The following is a 24,027-nucleotide window of genomic DNA, read 5'->3' on the forward strand; positions in this document are numbered from 1 at the left end:
TAATTCTTCGGTGGCTTGTGCTATGCCCTCCACCATCCAAACCCATTCCTGCATCTTCTGGGTTTTCATGCCCTTACCTTTCCGGTATTTTTCCCAGGTTTTTCCAGGCTAGACTCCTCCCCTTTATGTTGCCATTTTGGCTTCTACTGCACATGCCTCAAAAGCTCTGCTTCGTCATCTGGCTTTTTTTTTTTTTAAATATATTTTATTGATTTTTTACAGAGAGGAAGGGAGAGAGATAGAGAGTTAGAAACATCGATGAGAGAGAAACATCGATCAGCTGCCTCCTGCACATCTCCTACTGGGGATATGCCCGCAACCCAGGTACATGCCCTTGACCGGAATCGAACCTGGGACCTTTCAGTCCGCAGGCTGACGCTCTATCCACTGAGCCAAACCGGTTTCGGCGTCATCTGGCTTTTACCACACATGGACTTACCTGCCCATACAGTGGTCTTGGCTCTACCCTCTACGCTCAGCAAAAGAAATTTCCCCCATTGTTCTATTCCTTCCTCAGTAACCCCAGCTAAGGAGCCAGTTGTCCCACGGGGAGATTGGAAAGCTGACCTCGGGGATTAGTGTCCTTTGTGACTGTCCCCTGGGGAGTCTGAATGCTACCACTTCCTAGTTAATCACACTTAACATCTGCTTCCATTTGCTGCCCATTTTTTTCCTTCCCTTATTAATTACTAGTTAGCTACCTACGCTAACGGAAGCACATATAGGGGACTCTGTACAGTATTAGTTATTAAACTCTTGTTTCTTCCTGTCCTCTTTTCTTTTTTGTTACTTTTATAAAATGATGCTATACAGGATACCTTATATTGGCTTATTCAAATCGAAAAGATTTAGTAGACAGATACAATGTGCGGATGAGAAAATTCTAGTTTCTGATGTTTTCAGAATTAGCAGGCTCAACCAATTAGTAGATATCTTCCACCAGAGAAACACTTGCTTTTGATTAAATTCTTATGTATGAGAAATAGCAAGGCACAGATCTGGAGGGGTGTGTGTGTGTGTGTGTGTGTCCAGGACAAGAAAAAGAAACTATCTTTCACTTTGAACTTTGTAGAAAATGGCATGCAGGGCGACCATCTCCTTCTTTTTCCCCAGGACTTGCCCAGTTTTGACCCTGAAAGACCCATATCCCAGCAAGCTCCTCAGTACTAGGCACACTGGACTGGCTGGTCACCCTTGATGAAGATCCAGTCTTTTATATGAAAATCTCTAAGGTCCAGAAACTCTAGAGTGGAAAAATTTCAAAGGTCTTTCTTTTGGGCTTGAGTTCAGTTTAGCACAGGAAAATGCGTTTCCTAAAATAACAATCTCAAATTGGGCCTTGATGCCAGTGGGGTTTGTAAAGGTAGTGTTAAGACTTATATGATTAGGATTTTTTAAATTTACTTTGATGAATTAAATGCTTACTGTGAAAAACATTGTGCTGAGTCTGCAAGGAAAACTCAGCTGAGTTTTGACAGAAACAAGTGCTATTCTTCACTTGACCGTTAAGTTACTTTGCACATGGTTTGCTGACTGGAAATGCAGCAAACCATGTTAGTGTGCCAGTGAGAAAGTGAAATGGGCTGCAAAGAAAATGGGAATGTTAGATTAGAAAAGTTGCTGTGAAAGTCATTAGGACAATGAAGCTCTAGTGAGTATTAAATACAGTCATGCTGCTTAACAACAGGGATATTTCCAAAACATGCATCATTAGGCAAATTCTTCATTGTACTAACATCACAGAGTGCACTTACACAAACTAGATGGTCTAGCCTCCAACACACCTAGGCTACATGGCATAGCCTACTGCTCTGAGGCTACAAACCTGTACAGTGTGTTTTCTGAAAACAAAACAACAAAACAAACCAAAAAGCAAAACATGAGATTCAATCAAGCACAAGAGAAATGATGCAATCAAAAACCTGGGTAAACACGAGGTGTGTGAGGCTGCTGCCAGCATAACATGGCATATTGTCTGATAGAAAACATTTTTTGCTATAAAGAAATAGTACATTCTAAAATAATGATAAAAAGTATAGTATAGTAAACACATAAACCAGTAACATAGTTGTCTATTATCATTAGCAAGTATTATGTACTGTACATAATTGTATGTGCTATACTTTTATACCACTGGCAGCGAATAAGGTTTGTTTACACCAACATCCCCAGAAATAGGTGAGTGATGCATTGCGCTGCAACATTATGATGACTACGATGCAGTAGGCTGTAGGAATTTGTTGGCTCCATTATAATCTTATGGGACCACCGTTGTAAATGTGGTTCATGGTTGACAGAAATGTTATGTGGTGCATGGCTGGTAATAATGGATCAGGGCTGTTGCTGTCCTACCATAGGAAGTAGAAACAAGTGTGGGTATGGAGCATGGTGGGTGCATGATGTTTGAGTCAGGGCATCTTTTGCTCTTTTGGACGAATTAGGAAAAGTCTGCCCTTCTTCAGGGCGGATGCAGGAATATATATTAATCATGACTGGGACTGGAATTTCTACTTACTTTGGCAACATCACTATTTTAGACTTTTTATATTATGTTTTGAAATAAGACTCAGGTCTAGAAGGAAATTAGGAGGAATTTTTAAAAATTACTATAACCAATGAATCATTTGGAAAAAAAAGTATATAGACTTAATTATTATGGATTTCTGACTTCTACAATACTAATTGGCATTTTGCACAAACATTAAAACTCTGACAATTATCTGAATGATGATTGTTTACCGTATACCTGGTACATTCTGTTAGGCATACTCTGTGCTAAGTCTCAAGCGTCATTCTTATTTCTACTTGGAAATGTTACTTATAGTTTCCTCCTCAGAACCTTTCAGTATCTATGAGCATTGGAATTTAAAATAAAACCAAATTGCCTAGACTTGAGGCCTTAAAGGTTTCACCTTTTTAAAACAACAGAGTATATTTGTCTTTAATGTAAAACATGGAGTTCCAAGTGAAATAAGACTTGAATCTCCCCAAAGTAAGATTCTTGTAGGAAAAGTGAATTTTAAAGGTGCTTGGCAAGATTGTGCAGGAATGACCCCTCCCCACTTCCTGGTCTTTTGCAACTCTGATGCTCAGCCCCTCGCCCCCCCCTTAAAATCAAGGGCATTAGGGCTGGGTGCCCAGGAAATGGGCTGCTCTCTGGGCCAAGGAAAGGTTTCTCTTCTTCAGCAGCGATGTCGCTTGTATCCCTGTGAATGGTGCTGTATTTTCTTAGACCACCTTCTCTGCTGCAGGCCGTTGACCCTAGTGGCCAACACTGCAGGGAGGTGATATATTTGGGAGGAGCCCAGGTCTGCGGGAAGCCCAGGTCCCCAAATGTCCTTCTCGGCCTCTGCGTGAACTCAGTACATGGAACCATAAGTGTGTGAGAGCTCCTGGATTGACTGTCTGAGTTGCTACAGAGCATGTACATGAGGACTATCCAGGCCCTAGAATGGAGAAAACTGGTTTGGAGCATGAGGCTTTATAAAGATTTAGGTGAGTCTCCTCCTCTCCGTGCCCTAAATTAAAGCTGCCTGGATCTGTAGCATAAGACTCCAGCCTGTTACTCACCCAGTGACAAGCATAAAAATGGAGGGAGAGAGACTGAGCTGGGCCGGCTGGCCTTTATTCCACATGGATGCAGCATGTGGAGGGGAAAGCGTGCTGCCCTGGACCACGAAGTGACCTCTCCCACTAGCAGTGGTGGCCCAATCTGTGTCCTAGGTACTGACCAGAAGGTTTGAAAATCCTAAAGAGCAGGTTGGAGGTGGGCCTTTTGGGCTATTGTGGTCCAGGGCAAGCTCCCAAATACCTCACATTGGCATACTGATTATTTTGCATTTAAGTTACTTGAAAAGCAAACAGTGTAAGGTGATGGAAGGAGACTTGACTTGGGGTAGTGAACACACCATGCAATATGCAGATAATGTCTTATAAAATTATATGCTGAGACCTATATAATTTTATTAACTTACATCATCCCAATAAATTCAAGAAAAAGAAGGGTACACTGATCCTCCTTTATCTCCCTGAATGCAGGAAATAAATCTGTCCTGTGAAAGGCACCCTCCTTCCTTTGGGGGAGCTGGAGCTGGAGCTGAGATAGACATCCCTAGAGCCAGAGTTAAGAATTCAAGGCTGAAAAGCCTATACTATAAACAAACCTTGTTATTTCTTTCCTAAATTCTGACCAAACCCTAACTTTGCTTAGATTACTTACTGAAGAGTATTGAAATGTAAATTTCTTTGTCCTGTCAAATCTTCATAAATTTGTTGTTTCTTTGTCTAAATAGAATAAAAGCTGCCTGCTTTGATCATTTCTTCAAGCATTGTTTTTTTATTTCCCAGGTGCACATATTAAATTGGATTTTTCTCCTGTTAATTTGGTCTTGTGTCAGTTTTATTATAGTCCAGTCATAAGAGCTCAAGAGAAGTCGAGGAGGGAATTTCCCGCTCCTCCACAGTATCTATAGGGCTCTAGTGACAAGGATGACACCAGTAAAGACTGGGGCAGGCTTAGGGGAAAAGGATGTGTCTGGGGAGAGATCACTTTGCCCATATGTGGCTGAGGAAACGGGAAACAGAATCGGCATCAATCATATTTAGGGATAGTCTACTGCTGTTCAAGTTTAGAGGATTTTGAAGCTCTAGTTTAATGTTAATTCCTTTATTTAGATTTCAGACACGACTAAAATACTGTGAGTAGTGGACCAGGTACAGGAATGGGGGCTGCCTATGGTGTTTGTTAGGAGCCCTCATTGTCCAAGGTGGGCTGTGCTCAGTCCTGCCCCTTTGCCTACTCCAGTCCCTGTGCAGCTGCCAGTGTTGTTAACATGCAGAAATGCCACTTAATAAATAATCTATGTTGAAACTGTGCTGAATAAACCAGCTCCATTTTACTTTTATGCTGTATAGAGTAGTGCTTGCTTTGGTTTTGGATTTGGGTCTTACCTCTGACACTTGCAGATCCTGAGTAAATACCTTAAGCCTCCTTCACAAGATGGGGACAGGCAAGTGAAACGGGAAAATTGGACTGGAACCTGGAATGCATGGTGTTTCTCTGGGCAAGATGGTATAGTAAAAGTTGGAAATTTATTGAGAAACAAGCACAGACTCCCAGGTGGGGAGGGGGAAAGAATCCCACTAAGTCCCCTTTCCTTAGGTTTATAAAGGCTGCAGTTCTTTGTGCCTTGATATCCCCTCTGATTGGTCACTATGGCAACTTCAGAGCTTAAACCTCACATGAGATATGTGAGGTTCTCCTCTTCTCCTTTGTTGTTTCCCTATTCCTTTTGGGCTTTCCTCTTCCCTCTCTGAATGAGGGGCTTCCTTCCCTTTATTCTGTAAATGTATACCTTCTGCAGCTCCCAGCTCCCTTATTCTATGGGAATGTACCTTCTGCTGCTCTGTAGCCCTGTGCTTTTTTCCAGGGACCACTTAATTCCCAAAATTTCCTAAACCTGCCTATTTTACCCCTAGACACTCCTTTCACAAGTATGGACTCACAGAACTGGTGTAAGGATTAAATGAAAGTAAAAAGCTAATGTGCTTAGTACAGTGACTAGCACAAGTAAATGTATTGAATATTCCCTACTATTAATGAATATAAAATTACCTGGAGCTGTTACTGACAGAAAGGGTGCTGTCACCAAAACTAAATTTTTGCTGTTACATGTAGGAAGCATAAAAATTCCTTCTAAATTCATTATAGAAGGAATATAAATTAGACCATCTGACTAAATTAATGAAGCTTAAACTCATTGACCTTTGACACTGAAGGACTATGACCTTTTGCAAGTCAGTTAACATTTCTGTATTTTTTTCTCATCTGTAAAACTACCTGAGCTGTTTTGAGTCCTTCCAATTCTAACTTGAATTTTTAGAATAGCTAAGAAAACTGAAATTATATTCCCCTTTGCCTTCTCTGACTTTATTTCCAGCATTCTATGTGTGATAATCTAAGTAAATATTTCTTTATAAGTAACTTACTGAGTTAAGAGCTTAAAATTTCTCAACAGATATACTGACAGCCACAGAATGGGGTATTGAGAGTCAACTTGAGTTTCTGAGTAGATTGAACTGAGAAATGCATCCTTGTCTTAGAATAGTTAGCTCTTCCCTTCAGAATCTTCATTTAAATATCAAAGGAGACATCAAAGGTTGTTCTGCTCCTCTGTGGAATGCTTTTGCTTATTAAGATTTAGATGAAGCACTTTATAGGTTCAAGGAGAGTGCATTGAAGAGAGAACCCAAACCCACTTAAATTTCCTTTGTTGCTTTTGTTAAGCTTATAATCTTTTTCTAATGTAAGCTTTATCTTTGTTACTTTGGTTCACTGAAATGTCTTTTTCTTGTGTTTCAAAGAGAAGCAGATTTCTGAATTCCTGTTCTAAAAAGCTTTGGATTCAACATTTTGTTCATAATTTGTGACTCTTTATTCATCTCCTTTATTACCTTGACAGAGCAGGAGAAATTAAATTAGTAGGACTGATGTCTGGAAGGAATTTGTTATATAGCATTTTATAATTTACTAGAGGCCCGGTGCACAAAATTCGTGCACTGGGGGAGGGGAGTGGTCCCTCAGCCCAGCCTGCACCCTCTCCAATCTGGGACCCCTCGGGGGATGTCCGACTGCCAATTCCTGTGGGATTGGGCCTAAACTGGCAGTCAGACATCCCTCTCACAATCCGGGACTGCTGGCTCTTAACCACTCGCCTGCTTGCCTGCCTGATCACCCCCTAACCGCTCCCTGCCAGCCTGGTCACCCCCAACTGCTCTCTCCTGCTGGCCATCTTGTGACAACATGGGGCAGCCATCTTGTGATGTTGTGGAGGTGGCCATCTTGTGATGAGGGTGTGAGGGTCAATTTGCATATTACCTCTTTATTATATAGGATCGATACAATGTTAAATAGTAGCAACTCTTTGTGTCTGAGATGTTTGCTAATGGAGCTGGTATTCAGGCAAAATTATTGGGTTTTGAGAGATTCTGAGAAGAGCTGGAAAGAATAATATAATATCTTCATTGAAACCACCAGGATTTAAGGTAAGGGAAACAGTACCATTCTTATTTTGGACCCTGGCATAGTACCAGAGGGTAAGGAAAACACAGAAAAAGAAAAGGGGTTGATTTGTTAATGGCAAACTGCATCAGAATGTTAGACTTTAGTCCTTGAGTTTGGCTAAGAAAATAATCCTGAGCCAAGAAATTCAAATACTAGCAAAAGTTTATTCAGAAAGTCACATGGGTAGAAGAAGTGAGCCGTGGAAGAAATGAGCCAGCTGGGCTGTGTGGACTCAGGAAATAAGTTACAGAGGCAAAGGAAAAGCATCAGAGTGTAGGATAAAGATAGGCAGAGAAAATGTACCTGAGGGAAGAAGATGGGGGAAGGTGCTGGAGAGCTCCAGAGAGAGTGTGCCTTAGAAAAGAAGGGGGTGGAGAAAGCCAGAGGCCTGTTCTAGAGGGAGAGGATGAGTGCCCTGGGTCCTTTGGCTTAAGGCAGCGGTTCTCAACCTGTGGGTTGCGAACCCTTTGGCAATTGAAGGACCCTTTCACAGGGGTCACCTAAAACTATCCTGCATATCAGATATTTACATTACGATTCATAACAGTAGCAACATGACAGTTATGAAGTAGCAACGAAAATAATTTTATGGTTGGGTCACAACATAAGGAACTGTCTTTAAAGGGCCAGAAGGTTGAGAACCACTGGCTTAAGGGCTTTTATCTGTAGGTCTTAGGGGAGGCTCTCAATGGAGTATTCTTCAGCTTTTCAGGTGAGGAATACCTCAGGGTCCTGGTCTCCACTGATTGGTTGGCACCAGAGCAGGGTATCATCAGTCATTGCACCTGGTTCTGGTGTCAGCCATGGTGTCACCCCACCTTGCCTTACTGCCTTTCTGGGCCTGGAGCTGAAACACAACTGAGGCTAGATGTTATCTCCAGGGCTTGTGTGGGAGTCGGATGAGGCTATTCCCTGGCCCCTTGTTCCTTCTTCAGTGGGGTCTACCACACATCACTAGCAACATGCCAGGAGAGGGAAGGTCAGGGGAGGATTCCAACTGCAAGACAGGAATGAGAAAGATCAGGTCTCAATTGCATGACCAGCAAGGTGGTGGAGACACTGTGCAGTGGACAGATGATGTGTTGTAAAGTTGTGCACCTGAAACCTGTATAATTTTGTTAACCAGTGTCACCTCAATAAATTCAATAAAAAGGAAAGTACACAAATAAAGCACATGACCAGCAATATGCTAGGGAAGGAAAGGTCACCCTGGGGGTGAAGTCCTTCCTTACAATTGTTTGTTGCTAAGCACCCGGGGCTTTTGGCCCTGGTGACCTCCTGTACCTGGCCTATTGTTCCCACTTTGCTCATGTCTGTCTAACTGCCTACTGTATCAGATTGGAAGCAGATTAATATTTTTAAAATTCTATTTGGTTTTTTAAGCATTTACTGAATATATATATATATATATATATATATATATATATATATATATATTTTCTATTTTTTTAAATATATTTTATTGATTTTTTTACAGAGAGGAAGGGAGAGGGATAGGGAGTTAGAAACATCGATGAGAGAGAAACATCGATCAGCTGCTAATGTTGTGGCCCCACCCCATAACAAAGAAACAGAATTTCCGGAGGACGAGGCCCAGAAATCAGGATTTTAAAAAGTTTCCCAGGTGATTCTAATGTGCAGCCAAGGCTGAGAACCACTGCTTTAGAGGACTGCAGGGGTCTATCGGGTAGATTATCTCGCAGTGCTGACCAGATGGACTGATTTAAGATTCCACTCCTGGGGGAGGTTGTAATTGTAATTAGCTTACAATTAGGTAGCATTAAGTCTTGGTTTGGTGACATGGGCTTAGAACAAGTGACTCCAATTTGGGTGTGTTGTCTCTATTTTAACAACCCAAATTAATGTTAAAACATTTTTTATTGCAATAACGTGGATGGGCCTTGAGGTTATTATGCTAAAGAAATAAATCAGATGGAAAAAGACAAATACTAGCCTGGCCAGAGTGGCTCAGTGGTTGAGCATCGACCTATGAACCAGGAGGTCATGGTCTGATTCCAGGTCAAGCCACATGTCCGGGTTGTAGGCTTGATACCCAGTAGGGGGCGTGCAGGAAGCAGCTGATCAATGATTCTCTCTCTTTATTGATGTTCCTATGTTTCTCCCTCTCCCTTCCTCTCTGAAAATCAATAAAAAAATACATTTAAAAAGGAAATGAAGAAACAAAAGAAAAACAAGCTTATAGAGGCAGGCAACAGATTGGTGGTGAGCAGAAGGGAGCAGCGATAGAGGGAGGTCAAAACAGGTAAAGGGGCTCAATTGATGGTGTTGAATGGAAACTGGACTTATGGTGGTGAGCATAACCTGAAACTGATATAATGTTATAAGCCAATATTACCTCAATAAAAATTAAATTACCAAATAAATAGTGTATTTTATATGCAACTGTACATTATGAAGGGTCCACTCAAATGGGGGCCAATTAATATTTGCTTTCTCCTAATCCCTTGGCCTTTTCTTTACATTTTCAGTAGGTTTCTCTCTATTTTTCCTCAGTTGTCATTTCTGATGTCATCATTTGGTGAAACACCTAAACCTCACAATGATGTATAACTGCAAGAGACAGAGAAACCATTTAGTCCAACTCTCATTGATAAAGGGGAAAAAAACAACAAAAGACGGAACGCCTGTGGACTCGTTCCAAGTCACATAACAAATGAGTTGGAAGTACAAGAATAGAACCCTGGACCCTTGGTTCCCATTCTAGTGGTTTCCTCAGTGGTTTGGTTTTGTTGTTGGGATTTTCTCTGGCTTCCTTGGAAAGTAAATCAGTGATGGCATTTGCATAGTGCCTTATAAGGCACCTCAGATATTTTAGCTTGTGCTTGAAATGAATAGCTGAGAGACCCTGATATAACAGTTAAGTATTGCTTCTAGTTTTTTTTTTTTTTGTCTCCTCCTCTGTAAAAAGGAATTACAATGTTCTGCCTCATAGACTTGTTGTAAGTGGTAAATAACTTGCTACAATGTAATCACTCAGGCACATATTAATTATTTTCCATTTTTATCATTAATAATAATATTGTTATTATTTGTTTTTGTTGGGAGTTGGGGGAAGAAGAGGAAAGGATGCAGAACGTTCAGCCCTGGGGTGCTCCCTCTCTGAGCTCAGGGATCTCAGCTTGACCTTGTGTTTATCAAAAAAAGGGGGCCATGCCATTTTGGCTTATTTTGTTACTTAATATTGGTAAACAACTAAAAATAGAAGACTTGAAAAGAGGTCATTTTTTTTCAACTGCTACTCTCTGCATCATTCTAGGCTGTCATTGCTTTGGGATGCTTCATTTTAAGAGTAAATTATTTGGTGCCTGCAGGAGGTTAACATTCAAGGAAATGGAATTTCTCACAGAGGAAGAATTTCTAAACAAAAAGATACCTTATAAATATAACTCACTGAAATAACCATCATAGTGAACTCAAAGTGAAACGAACTATGAATTTACCAAAGTTTACCATTGAAAAAAAAATCCTAAACCCTATGGTTTGTTGCTTTATAGAAAGGAAACCACTTCTAAGTTTTACACTGTGTTAAAATAAACCAGCTTCATGGAGAAATGAAGCTTCCCAAAGCAGAACAACCCAAGAAGTGCTTTTTCATTCAGATGTATTGCAACTCCAGCCTTCCCCAGCACCTTTTCCTTCCCACCCTGCCATTTCCCTCCCTGCAGCCATTTATCTCACAGAGGAAATGGCAGAAATATCCAGGGTTGGTCTTTGTTATTCTGAAAATGATAGCCAGAGTAAAGGCAGAGCTGAGAGGACATGCTTAGCAGTGATGGCATCTTTTTTGGAATCACAGACCAAGTTAACACTGAAGATCAAAGCCAAGGAATTTGCCTCAGAAAAACACACAGATGCAAACATACCGAAAATCTAGTGCGTTCAGGATGTGTGGGCTCCCGGAGCCTATTTTGGGACATTATTGATGCACCTGGATGGTGGGAGTTGACAGGATTCCTGGCCTTGCTCCTTGCCAAACTCTCTTTTGAGAACCAAGGGAGAAGAAAGGATTTACATATAGTGCTTGGGGATGGATCCAGTCCAGAGCCTGCTAAAAGCTGACTCTGGGTGGTTTTTTTGGGCTCACCTTTTCTCCACTCATTAAATACGTAAAAGGTCAGATCCTCAGCTGTTTACCAACCAGGAGAGGAAAAGGGAAGAGACCCGCCCCTGAGTGACACTGTCACCTCCTTACAGTGCTATGTGGACACATTTTGTTAATATTTCCAATCATAGCAGAAGAATCATACATATTTTGATAGTAATTACCAAGGTGGACATTTCTTTGTGGTACTAACCCACTCAGGTTTTATAAGAGGATCTCTGTTCTACAGAATAGTCCCATTGTGTAAGAAGACCACATTCAAATGCAAATTTTAAGAGATTCTGGGGATAAATTCTTTGAGGAGAAATTGAGCTTAAAATAGTCACAGAAAAAATGAAAAGGGTAGGGGAAATAAGGATGAGTTGGAGCATGCTTGCTGGATGATGCTATTCAATTTGACTCCCCCCCCCCCCCCATCCTGTACTTTAAAATACAGAAATGTGCATGTAGGTGAACATGCCTTGCATTAGGTTTTTGCTTGGGGTTGTTAACAGGGGGTCCCTCTTGCCTCCCTTTCATTGTCTTTATTAAAGCCAGCTGATCGCATGTGCTATTGGTGGATATATGGAGCTCTTATTTTGTTCAAGTGAGAGCTCTGTGGCAGATGCAGGGTCCATGTAAGTAAGTTCCTGCTCCACTGGAAGTTGACATTCTTATAATCTAGTTTGGTTCCAAAGGTCTTAAGCAGGTGAGATAGTTATCTGTTGCTTGCGGGTGAGCTCCCTGATCCCACCACCGGTGCTTACTAACTTTGTTACCTTGGATAAATGACTTAACCCCGCATAGCCTTGGCATCCCCTGTTTTCAGGGGTAAAACATCTGTGAAATATTTTGTGAGTAGAAGACATTGCACTTCTCAAACTATGTGAAGTAGGCAAATAAACTCCAACTTCGTTTTAGATCATCCCTGTAACCAGTGTAACAACAGAATGCCTGGGTTATTGGGATTACAGTGGGGCCTTGACTTACGAGTTTAATTCGTTCCGAGACCAAGCTCGTTAACTCAAATTACTCTATCAACTCAATGCAAAAAATCGACTGAGAGACAGCTGGTATCTCAAAAAACTCGTTAGTCGGGACACTCGTAAGTCAAGGCCCTACTGTAGATGGGATAGTAATATTTATAGCTGACAGTACTAGTAGGCCCTGTTCTACATATTGTCTCACTTACTCCTCACAACTCTTCTGTGAAGTAGATACTATTATTACCCCCCCCCCTTTTATAAGTGAGAAAAATAGATGTGCAAAGAGGTTAAGAAACTTGCCCAAAGTCTTCCCGTCAGGAAGCACCTAGGCTGGGGGGCTGAAACCCAAGTGGTCGGGCCCCCGAAGCCACACTCCTAGCTTTGGTCTTTTCCAGCCCTTTTCAGAGCTGCAGTATAGACCGAAAGGAGAACGTTAATGTGTGGTGGACTCTGACATGTATTTAAGATGTTTTTTCTTTCCTGTTTCAGGTATCTTACTGCAAGCAGTAATAGAAATTTCCTGCTTACCATGCGGCCATTCTTAAAAAGGGCCATTTTGGTCATAAGTTATGTAAGTACATATACGCTTTTGAATTATCTGCTAAGGGATGTTTCACTTTAACATGGCTCAGAGGCATGATCCAGATTATTTAATAGAATCAGCAGTAAATTCTAATACCTTGATCTTAGGATCCAAGAGTTAACATGCCATAAATGTCACAAAGCATTAGAAGGCACATGTGAAGGAATTCTACAGACATGTAAACTCCATGACACAGACAGTGTGAATGAACTACAGTATTTTACAAGCAATGCTTTTCTTACCAAATCTTCTTTTCCCTGAAGGTGATTGTTGTGTTGTACTTCCGCCTGTGGATAATGGGAGGATCGATGCCCCTCTTTTCAGAGCAAGATAATCCAGCTTCATTCTCCCCTTACATTCTCACAAGGTCAGTAGAAATACATTTTTTAAAAACTTTACTGGGTATTAATTAAATTGATTTGTAATCTTAAATGGTAAGTTGGATTTTAAAGAAAGGAGAGTTTTGTTCTATTCAGGTTGTGGGGAGAAAAGAAATGACTATTCATACATTTGGAATTCTTTTCAACGAATGGATCTATTTTGTTATATTGTTGCTATTGTTCTCATAATGCAGTGGTTCTCAACCTTCCTAATGCCACAACCCTTTAATACAGTTCCTCATGTTGTGGTGACCCCCAACCATAAAATTATTTTCGTTGCTACTTCATACCTGTAATTTTGCTACTGTTATGAATCGTAATGTAAATATCTGATATGCAGGATGTATTTTCATTGTTACAAATTGAACATAATTAAAGCGTAGTGATTAATCACAAAAACAATATGTAATTATGTATGTGTTTTCCGATGGTCTTAGGCGACCCCTATGAAAGGGTCGTTCGACCCCCAAAGGGGTCGCAACCCACAGGTTGAGAACCGCTGTCATAATGGCATGTATGTGTTTATTCAACAAGCATTTTATTGACTACTAATCATCAATGATAAATATCTATTAAGTGGCCCATATGGCAACTGTTACAGAACAATGCATAGCATGGCATAGAGCTTGATTGGACATCATAACTATTTTTAAGATTAAATGAGTGGAGAAGTTGAAAGTAGCAAACAGAAATGAACACAAACTTTTGTTAAGATATACCTAACTATATCTTACTATTTGTCTTTAAGAGATTTAGAGGTACTGGATCAAGAGGGGATGTTGATCAGTGGATCTGGTTCATTGAGAAGAATCTAATTCCTTATCTCTTCAGTCTGCTGTGATGTTCTTCTGAGGCTTTCAGATATAATTATACTTCACAGTTTTAATATCTTTCTTCAGGATATATTGTTGCTATAATGTTTAAACATTAACATGCCCTCTTCTTAACTTTGCGTAGTTTCATACACTTAACATCTACTAGTAATATTATTTTCATAAGAGTAACCTTCCATTCTGGCAGGTTTGCAATGACATATAAATCTTAAATGAAAACTTGATTTGTAGAGACATTTATATTTTGGTTTACTCATATCTCTTAGGGACAACAGATTGTTGGACTTTGTTTTTTTGCCAGGCAGTGATCTTTGTTTTATTTCATTCATTTACCTTATATGTTTTAATTGGTAAAATTCTAACTTTCTTGGCCTTCCATACTTTTCTTTATTGTTCCTAAAGACTATTTCCCACTCAAAAAGGAGACATTCACATTTGATTAACCCATTTTTTAAATAGATATTATGTCACAATTGTTTTCATTGCTTACAACGTATTTTAAAAATCTTGAATATACCTTCAGAAATCATATGGTATTCAACCTCTAATGTCGGCTTATTCCTTGGAGGCAGTTTAGAGTCTTATAAATTGTTGTTTATAGCTTATATTTTTCAAAATGCTGCTTAATTAAACCTTTAATTAAGATTGGCATCTCTAACTCAGAGTTTTGTTAATGTTGCAATCTACTTGTCCTTTTTAGGCATCTCTCACGGGCTTTCAAAATCTTCAGGGCTCTTTGTCTGGACATTTTTAGCTCATTGATAAATTGTTTCAGTTTTTGTAGCTCCTTAAATAGCTACTTTCTGCTTTTAAGAGAAAAAACAGCTTGGCCAGATCCTCTTCTTGCTTAATGGCTCCATTTGCTTTAGCTTTGGGTTGGGTTTCCTCCAAGCTTTCTGGTCTCCTGAATTTGAGATTGTATTCTTATCTCTGTAGTTAGATGCAGCCTGTTCCCTGCGTTGTCAGTCTCTAAAAGCCAAGATGCAGTCAGAGAAACAGATGGGCGAGAACAAGAACAGACTACTTTCAACTCACCAAACAATTATTTCGTGTATGTCTTCTGTTATCAGTAAACATGTGCCTGGCCCCAGGTCCATGGTGTCAGGACAAGGGCCTTTGGTCTCTGTCTCAGAGCCCCCTCTATCTGTACTGTCAAGGAGGGGATGGGGCGAATACAATTCTGTCAGGGAGGGGATGGGGCGAATACAATTCTGTCAGGGAGGGGATGGGGTGAATAAAATTCTGTGGGGGAGGGGATGGGGCGAATAAAATTCTGTGGGGAAGGGGATGGGGCAAATAAAATTCTTTGGTGGAACCTCTGGCAAAATTAGGACGTCATTTGTCGAGTTCTGCCTTTTACTTCCAAGGGATACATGTACATTTTTCAGAGGGGTCTGCTACATGTTTTATCCAGGATTTTCTGTCTATAAATCTATCTAAGGCAATTCCAACAATATAAAGATACAGAGATCTTGTGTGCATATATGCATAACCCATGGACTCAGACAATAGGGTGCTGAAGGCTTCAGTTGCGGGGTGGGGGCAGGCAGTGGGGGGAAAAAGAAGACATATAATACTTTCAACGATAAAGGATTAATTTATAAAAAGATATAGAATATCCTATTACACCTTTATAGTCTTCCTCTTCTTTCTTTCAACAAAACAAAACAAAACAAAGTTTTTATTCCTGTGTTTTGTACTTAAAATACACAGATACCCAGGGACATTTCAGTACAGTTGTTATATATGGAGTTTCACATTTCTCTAATATGGCAGCACCATAGTTCACTCTTTACAGCATCCAGAAAATTGTCTTCAGTTCCTTTCCCGAGTAAGGTTTCTACTCTGCTTGCATAACTTATTTGGCCCCTGTTAAGCTGATGATTCTTTAATTGGATTACCTTGGTCTGTTTCCTAGTTCTGTTGTTTTTTTTTTCTTCCTCATCAGCTGTGATTTAGCTATGATGTGGCCGCTCTGTGAGTCCATCTTTACTAACCACAGGTTTGTCATTCAGCTCTGTCACTCTGTCTCATTAATACTTGATCTCTTTTATTGGATGTGTAAATCCAAACAACTTTTATAGTATCTGTGCTTCTGTCCTTCACATACTATATCTTCTTTTAAAGTATGTTTAGTAAACTACTCTATTAATACTGGAGTTACTAATTAAGATAGTTTTAAAAATTCTAATAACTTTTAAGAGTAGCTTGGTCAAGTTTTGCTTTGTTTCACATGATTTCTTATGACTTTAGTTCTGCACTTCTTTGCCAATACTACTCTTTGATAATCTTTTTGTTTGTTTGTCTTAATTGTAGCCATATGAGTGGGTGTGAAATGGTATCTCATTGTAGCTTTGATTTGCATTTCCTGAATGGCTAATCATCTTCAATATCTCTTCATGGGCATATTGGCCATGTCTATATCATCTTTGGAGAGATGTCTATTCGGATCTCTTGTCCAGTTTTGAATTGGGCTATTTGTTACTTTATTATTGAGTTATAACTGTTCTTTGTATGTTCTAGATATATGTCCCTTATTAGATATATGCTTTATAACATTCTCTACCTTTCTGTGAATTGTTTCACTTTCTTGATGGTGTCCTTTAAAGCACAACGTTTTCTCATTTTGGCAAACATCAGTGATAAGAGAGAATCAGGAATCAAAGCCTGACCTCCTGGTTCATAGGTTAATAATCAACCACAGAGACACGCCTGCCAGGCGAGGGAATCTTTATTTGACCAGCAGCCTAAGTGTGTCCGGAGGGTGGTGTGTGTCACTCTTTCTGAAATGCTCAGGTACAAGCTGTGTCCTCCTTGGCTGAAGAGCTCTCTACAAGGGGGCTGTTGTCCCCACTGTATATTCTATATTATGTTCATAGAAAAGTAGCTTCTTAGGGATAAGAGATATTATAAAGGTTATCGAGTTTAGTTTTGCCAACTGAAATGACACTGTGCAATAGTAATGTATCTAATTGGTATTGGATCTTGGACATGAGGGGGAGAAATACAAGAAAGAAGAGAGAGGAGGGGCTTAGAAGAGGGAGCCTGTGGAGGTAGCAATTTTACCTCCAGACTGGGGATCAGTTGTTGGCAAGCATCTTACAGAAAACTATAATTCTTTAAATCGACATATTGTGTTTCCATTACAATCTTAAATCCCTGAGAAGCTCATACAATTAAAGAATTCTTTAATTTTTTGCTAACATTAGGACATAAAGGCAAACATTGCTTTTCATAATTAATAACATGAGGCCTAAGCTTTTATGTAAGGATTCTCTTTCTCGTTGTGTGCTCCTCAACTGTTTACTGTGTTGTAGATGACATTACACTCTGGTTTCAAATTTATGTCAGCCTTGCTTTAGCTAAAGGGTCTTCTGGGCTGCACTGTTCAAGGAATAAATCAGGGTCTCCAACAGGTACTTCTCCATGAAATATCAATATTTGATCCATCATATTGCTGTTCAGTTCTCTACCTTAATAAAGGTGTGCTAATGGAGACTACACATCACAGGAATCGAACAGGGGAACTGTATGTGGAGCCAGAAAACCCCATGCTGTGTGCAGGCTCTGCTATGGGCTTGCGGTGGGACATTGAACAAGTCTCAGCCTCCTCAAGGCTCTTCCCCTTCCTGGGAAAGTGAGTCATAGCCACTGCATAAAGGTCATGTTGGGATTAGATAATCCTTAGATGCAAATGCATTATAAGCTGGAAAATGCTGGACATGTTTAAGGGGTTTTAATGTTGGATGAAGTTTGTTACTATAGCAATGGGATTCTTGTATGGAAATCTGAAAACCTGTGCCTGATGCACAGTAAGCAGTCAGCACATGTTTGCTCAGTGGAGGCTAAGCCTTGGCTCAATGAGAGAGGGTAAGGGACTAGGTTTTATTACCCTTCAGCACTTAGAGAAGTGCAAAGTAATTACTCAACTTTTATTGAATTCTGGTGAGGCTCTTCTGTCTATGGAGAGGGATAGTGTAGGAAGGGGCATCTTTGGCTAGTCCCGGGGCAGGTGATAGGCAGGGGAAGGAGATGCCAATGGTGATATGAGCAGGTTATGCCTGGAAAAGGTCTGTCATTTTTGCTGGGCACAGTGAGACTGTGGAGGTCCTTGGAAGCATCCATAGGAATTCAGGAGTTGAAAATAGGGAACAGCCTAGGAAAGGGCAGGGCAGATCTCTCAAACTAGTAGGTAGAGGCCGAGTCTGGGGTCATCCACTCTGGCAGTAAATGTGGTTTACACCAAGGCTGGTACATTGACAGTTTAGCCACTGTCCTTCCCAAGAGGCCACCAGGTGGATATAGTCGGGCCATGTTCTGTAGTATTTATGAAACAGTGGATGATTTGGGGGCGAATGAAAAAGAAGGATCCTTTGGGCAGTAACATTTTTCATATAAAACATGCAAGTGCTATACATTTATGCAGTGCCTGATTTTTCATATGTAGCTATCATAGGCATCTTTCTAGGGTAAGAAAATACATTAGGTTTACATAATTTCTTAGCAAAAAAAAAAAAAAAGGTTCTTTTCAAAGGCAAAGAACAGAATCTATGCATATTTTTCACATCAAGCACTCTAGTTTTTTTCTTGACAAAAGTGAAGATTTAGATTAAAGAGCCTCACAGTTTCATTAGGTTCCCGTTGATGCATGGCAGTTCCCCACAGCCTCATCTTCCTTTTACTTTTCATGTATTTCGTGGCTTATCAGTGAAAATACATGACTGAATTGTTTAAGCTGAATTCCTAGCTTCCTGTGCTGTATATTCCATTTTTTCATAAGATATTCTAGTGGCTTCCCTCCTGTTAGCAGAATTCATGGTAGAAAATTGGTAAATAATTCATTTTGTTCTTGCTCCGGTTTTAAAAAAGAGAGCCCAAGCCTCGCCAGGCAGAGATCTCAACATATCATTTTATTTCTGAAATTTTAGCAGAAATAAACAAGATGATTAGTTTGAAATGTAATCCATAGTCAATGAGTTAAGAAGAAATACTTCAGTTGCTGATTCCAACTAGCTCCACTAGCCCCCTAAAATATAGTTAGCTTTTGGTGTGATTTCAACTACCTTCTTTATGCTTAAATTTATAAAAATTTTGCAATGCTGTTTCAGTATTTCAAATAATGTTTAAACCATTTATTTATCAACATTGATCTGAAATCATATGCAATGAAAGGTAGGTTATATCTCTGAGTTTCTGGAAACAATACATTTGTATTAAAAGGACTAAGTTGACAGTTTTATGGTATATTAATACTCTTGATCTAGTATTACAAGAAGGGAAGTTGCTTTTAGTCTGTGATTTACATTACTTTTTAAACCAATTTGGGTTACAATCTGTGTCAACAGTCTCAATGAGCATTTTTGGAAAATCTAAATAATGAAGTTGAAATTCTAACTTTTAAAAAATAATGTTCTTTATTTTCTTTTTTGTTAGTATGATATTGCAAGTCTCACAAACATAAGAAACTGAAGACAACTTGCAGGGCAAGGGGGAATGTGAACTTAATATTCAAATAAAAAATTCTGCATAGTGTTTGCAGCTATAATATATGGAAGTATTCCTGTTGCAATTCTGTTGTTTCCTTCTCTGCCCATTTAAAGATATAGTCTTTGTTATGGAAAATATCAGATCTGTGCAAAAGTAGAGTAAATGGCATAAAGAACCTCTATGTACCCCTTATCCAGTTTCATCAATCCAAACTTATGGCCAATTTTTCATTCATACCCCCATCCGCTTCTTTCTCCTTGCTTCCAGTCCATCACTGTGAAGCAAATACCAGATATCAGATCCTTTGATATGCATATATTTTCGTATATTTTTCTAAAAGACAAGGTCCCTTACAAAAGAGAACTGCAATACCTTTATCATACTTTAAAAATTAGCAATGATTCTCCAGTATCACATATCCAATCAGTGTCTCATTTTTTTTCTGTCTCTTAGGTGGTTACTTTTAATAGTTGTTTGTCTGAGTTGGCATCTAAACAAAAGCTGTACTTTGTTTGATATGTCTTTTAAGACTCTTAATTTATGTGTTACTCTTCTTTCTGCCACCCGCCCTACCCCCATCTCATCACCATTATTTGTTGAAGAAACTGCCATTCTTTGTGTTTTAGAATTTGCAACATCCTATATCTTGCATATTGCATGCCTGTGGTGTCCTTTAGTGTGGTCCAGTGTTTTCTGTATTTGATGTGAACTGGTAACAAAGGGCTTGGTCAGATTCAAGTTTAAATATTTTTTACAAGACTGCTTCATATGTTGTGGTATCTATATCCATCCAGTGGACAGCTGGCTGTTGGTCTCTGACCTGTGATTTTAAAATTATTTAGCAAGTTCTAGGCACCTGATTTAGCCTGATCTGCTCATTATAAAGTATTCCATCAGTTTTTCACCTAATAATTTTTTGCAGCCATTCATAATCATTGCTTATTACTGTAACTAGAGGCCCATTGCATGAAGAGATTTGTGCAATAGGCCATCCCTTCCCCTGGCTGCCAGCACCGGTTTTCCTCCAGCACCCGGGACCCAGGCCTTCGCTCCGGACAGAGCCTTCAGTCTTCACGGCTCTGGACGGAGCCTTCAGTCTTCGCTCCGCCTCGCCCCTATGTATGCAAATTAACCTCCATCTTTATTGGGTTAATTTGCATACTCCCCTGATTGGCTGGTGAGCATAGCAGAGGGATGGTTAATTTACATGTTTGTCTATTATTAGGTAAGATATCAAGAAAAAGAGATATTATTTTTTAAAGTAATTTTTGAGACCTGGGGTGTCACTGAGCAACAAAGCTGTGTGACTTGCCTGCTAAGTTTGATGATTCAGCATTCTTCCTTAAAGCTGTCACAGAGACTCTTACTGAGCTAAGAATTAGGTCATTTAGAAGCTCTGTGAAAAACAGAGGTGCAAAGTAACCCAATCCCCTTTCCATGAAGTTGGCATTCTCATAAGACAATTTTTCAGAATCAAGCCTAAAAGGGAGACAGCAATTTTTTGTTTCATTTTTGTTAAATAACAAAGCATGGACTTCTTCAAGATTTCAATATATACTACACTATTGGTACATTAACATTTTATTAAAAATAGCAGAGCATAATGTTGGGGAAGACCATTGCAATATCTCTATCCCTTCAACCCATTCATCTGTTCGGATTTGAGAGTTGAGTTGATGAGTACTAGTAATCCCCATCAAGAAAGGGAAGGAGATCGAGTTGGGAAGGCCTGGGAAGGATATTCCAAAGAAGCAGCTAATGTTGAGAGGAGTGCAAAGTGATTTGACTCATCACACTGGAAGGCAACTTAGAGATTCTCTGATCTAATGACTTTGCCAATCCAAAGAATTCCTCCAAAAGAATCCAAGAAACAGGTGAGGACTTTTCTTCACATTCTGCACTCTTATGGTGCTCATCTTGTTCGGCTTCTTTAATTCTATACATCTATTTTCCATATTGGGTTGTACATTCCTCGAGGACAAGGAATTTACCTGATTATTCTGTTGAATCCCATCTAGAATGTCAAAGGTAAAAACAGCTGGACATCAGTTAAAGCATTGAAAATAGATTTTATTCAGTAACAACAATTGACAGTATCAGGAAGAGCTGAGCACCAGTCTCATTTGTGCAAAGATGACTAAAAACTTTAAAGGGAGAATGAGAGAGGGGCCAAGCTGGGGCTCAGCAGAGTCAGAGAGGTGAAAAACGACCAAAGGTCGGTCAGTGTGAAAGGGATTTGGCTGGCCTCTCCTCAGGTGTTAGCTAGAACACACAGTAAATTCTTCTGGCAGTGTGAGCTTTCTCAGCCAAGCGTTTTCGTGGGAGGTTGGGATCATCCTAGGCATGTGGCCTTATGGTGCTAGGATCAATGCTAGGGTTTGGTCCTCTCCTAATACAGAGGTTTGGATGGAGTTTGGTATGTGCTGAGAGTTCTGCAGTTCTCAGGGGTCTAGAACATGACTTAATGAATTTGTGTTGACTGAATAAATTTAAATAAATTTCATTTTCTCTACCCTTAAAGGAAGGGGATCAGTTAGAATGTTTTCCACTGTCTGGTAGTACCTAGACACAGCCAGGAAACGGGAGTAACACCTCCATCTGGTCCACCTGGCTGTTCCCATGTTAGCAAGGACAGTGGGACTTGCCTCCTCTGGATGGCTAGTCTTTACACTTGTGAATAAGAAACATTGTCTTTCTACCACAGATAATTTGATTTTTTGGAAATAATTCAATATAGATCAACTTGTTATAAAAATGGTAATCTGTTATTAAAATGATAAAATCTTTTCATATCTACTATAGGTTTCTGAGAACTATTAAAGATGGACAGTTCACACGTTTCTTACCCAGGGAATTATACCCAACAGGGCAGCATTTCTGTCATATGCTTTCATCAAACTTTTCCTTTCTAGCATTTATCTCAGGTTATAGTGTATTTATTTGCATGATAATTTTAAAGTGTATGTCGTGGAAAGTAGGTCTTTATTTGTTCACCACTGAAAGGCCAGCGTCTACCACAGTGACTAGAAACTATTAGATATTTTCTAAAATGATCAATGTAATGACTAAAGGAATTCCATCTTACCTTGCCTTTTCCTATAAGATAATGTTGATAGTGTAGAAATGCTATTTAATAGAAACAGGGAGAATGAATGTTTCGATAATGTCATGGATCATGAGTTATGTTTCAGCGATTCTTCTTCTCTTCGTAGATTCCTTACCTATTCCTACCTCTTGGCCTTCAACGTGTGGCTTCTGCTTGCACCTGTTACCCTGTGCTATGACTGGCAGGTCGGCAGTATTCCTCTGGTAGAGACCATCTGGGACATTCGGAATTTAGCCACCATCCTTCTGGCGGTAGTGATGGCCTTACTGAGTCTGCATTGTTTAGCCGCCTTCAAGGTAATTTTCTTAAACGTCAATGAACTCTACATTTCAAGAGAGATACTCTATAGTCTATACTCAATAATGCTTTTTCCCCCTCAACAGGAGGTTTGGGTCTAAATCAAATGGACTCTTGTGTCTAAAAAACTTCATGTATTTAAAATTTCCCTGGTAGGTGTATGTATTTTAAAGATCTTAGTGGGACTAACAGACCGTGGTCACATCGTATTTCTTTATACTGTATTTCTTTTACATTTTTCTCTTACTGCTTCTACCAACCCTATAGAAATTAGATCTGAAATTTAATTTTTGCCAACAAGAAATTTGTTTCCTGCTACTGTGGTTGGCTAATTTTTGAAGTAATCTGATTTCATATAATGTTCAATGAGATCATGATAATATATCATAAGTGCTTAAATTATGGTTAAGACTCTACTTCCACTGATGGCTGCCTGCCTCATTTGGATGATACTTCATAAAAAATAGTATAAAACTACAAGAGTTATTGATTGCAACCATTTCAAAAATAATCAGAGACAGCAAAGAACTTGAAAATGCTTACTTATGAAAAACTGCTACTGAATTGGGTAAGACGCCAGAGGGTATTCTCATCTCCCCATCTTCCCCTGCCCTTCTCCCCCCAACACACATACACCAGTGTTAAAAACAGGTTTACTGGTTAGAGATGGCTGATGTGGTTTGCGGGGAGTAACCAAGCAGCTAGAAATTTAAGGCGGAGATTTGGAAGCCAAAAGCTATACAAGGGTTGAGATAATGTACTCTTCGCATTCATGGCTGACTGCTGAACAGCATGTGTACATGGAACTCCCACAGGAGCACATGCAAATGGGAAGCCTGGGGAGACTGACTTATTTGCTGCAAATTTGAATGAGTTCTTAACCCATACATAGTTTGGGTAGCAGAGAGCAGACAACACTTCACTGGTTTAAGTCGTCTCTGTATACCCTCTGTTGAAAGCACTGGCTGATTACAAACTCTGCAGGCACAAGAGAAATCCTCTGGAGACCCAGGAAAAAGAAAACAAACAAAAAACCTGAGCAAAACAGTCAGCTCTCTGCAGAAAAACAAGTTTTTCACTTTGAGTCCAGGCTAGTTCATCAGATAATAAACCAGGGAAACCAGCATATGTCAGAAGAATAAAACAGAATATGGAGTCACTATAATGTATGGCATACCATGCCTAGTCTA

General features: G+C 39.7%; 1 protein-coding gene across 1 annotated transcript in view; it reads left to right on the forward strand.

The window, feature by feature from the left end:
• The window catches only part of TMTC1 (transmembrane O-mannosyltransferase targeting cadherins 1), a 239,531-nt gene that overhangs the window by 102,261 nt on the left and 113,243 nt on the right, over positions 1–24,027 (forward strand). Inside the window, exons 6-8 of the mRNA XM_081083700.1 lie at positions 12,641–12,722; positions 12,998–13,101; positions 22,647–22,836. Coding sequence (XP_080939826.1) covers positions 12,641–12,722; positions 12,998–13,101; positions 22,647–22,836 — 376 coding nt within the window. The remainder of the gene's footprint in view (positions 1–12,640; positions 12,723–12,997; positions 13,102–22,646; positions 22,837–24,027) is intronic.

Source organism: Myotis nattereri (assembly GCF_964212035.1).
Source record: "Myotis nattereri genome assembly, chromosome: 2".
NCBI lineage: Eukaryota > Metazoa > Chordata > Mammalia > Chiroptera > Vespertilionidae > Myotis > Myotis nattereri.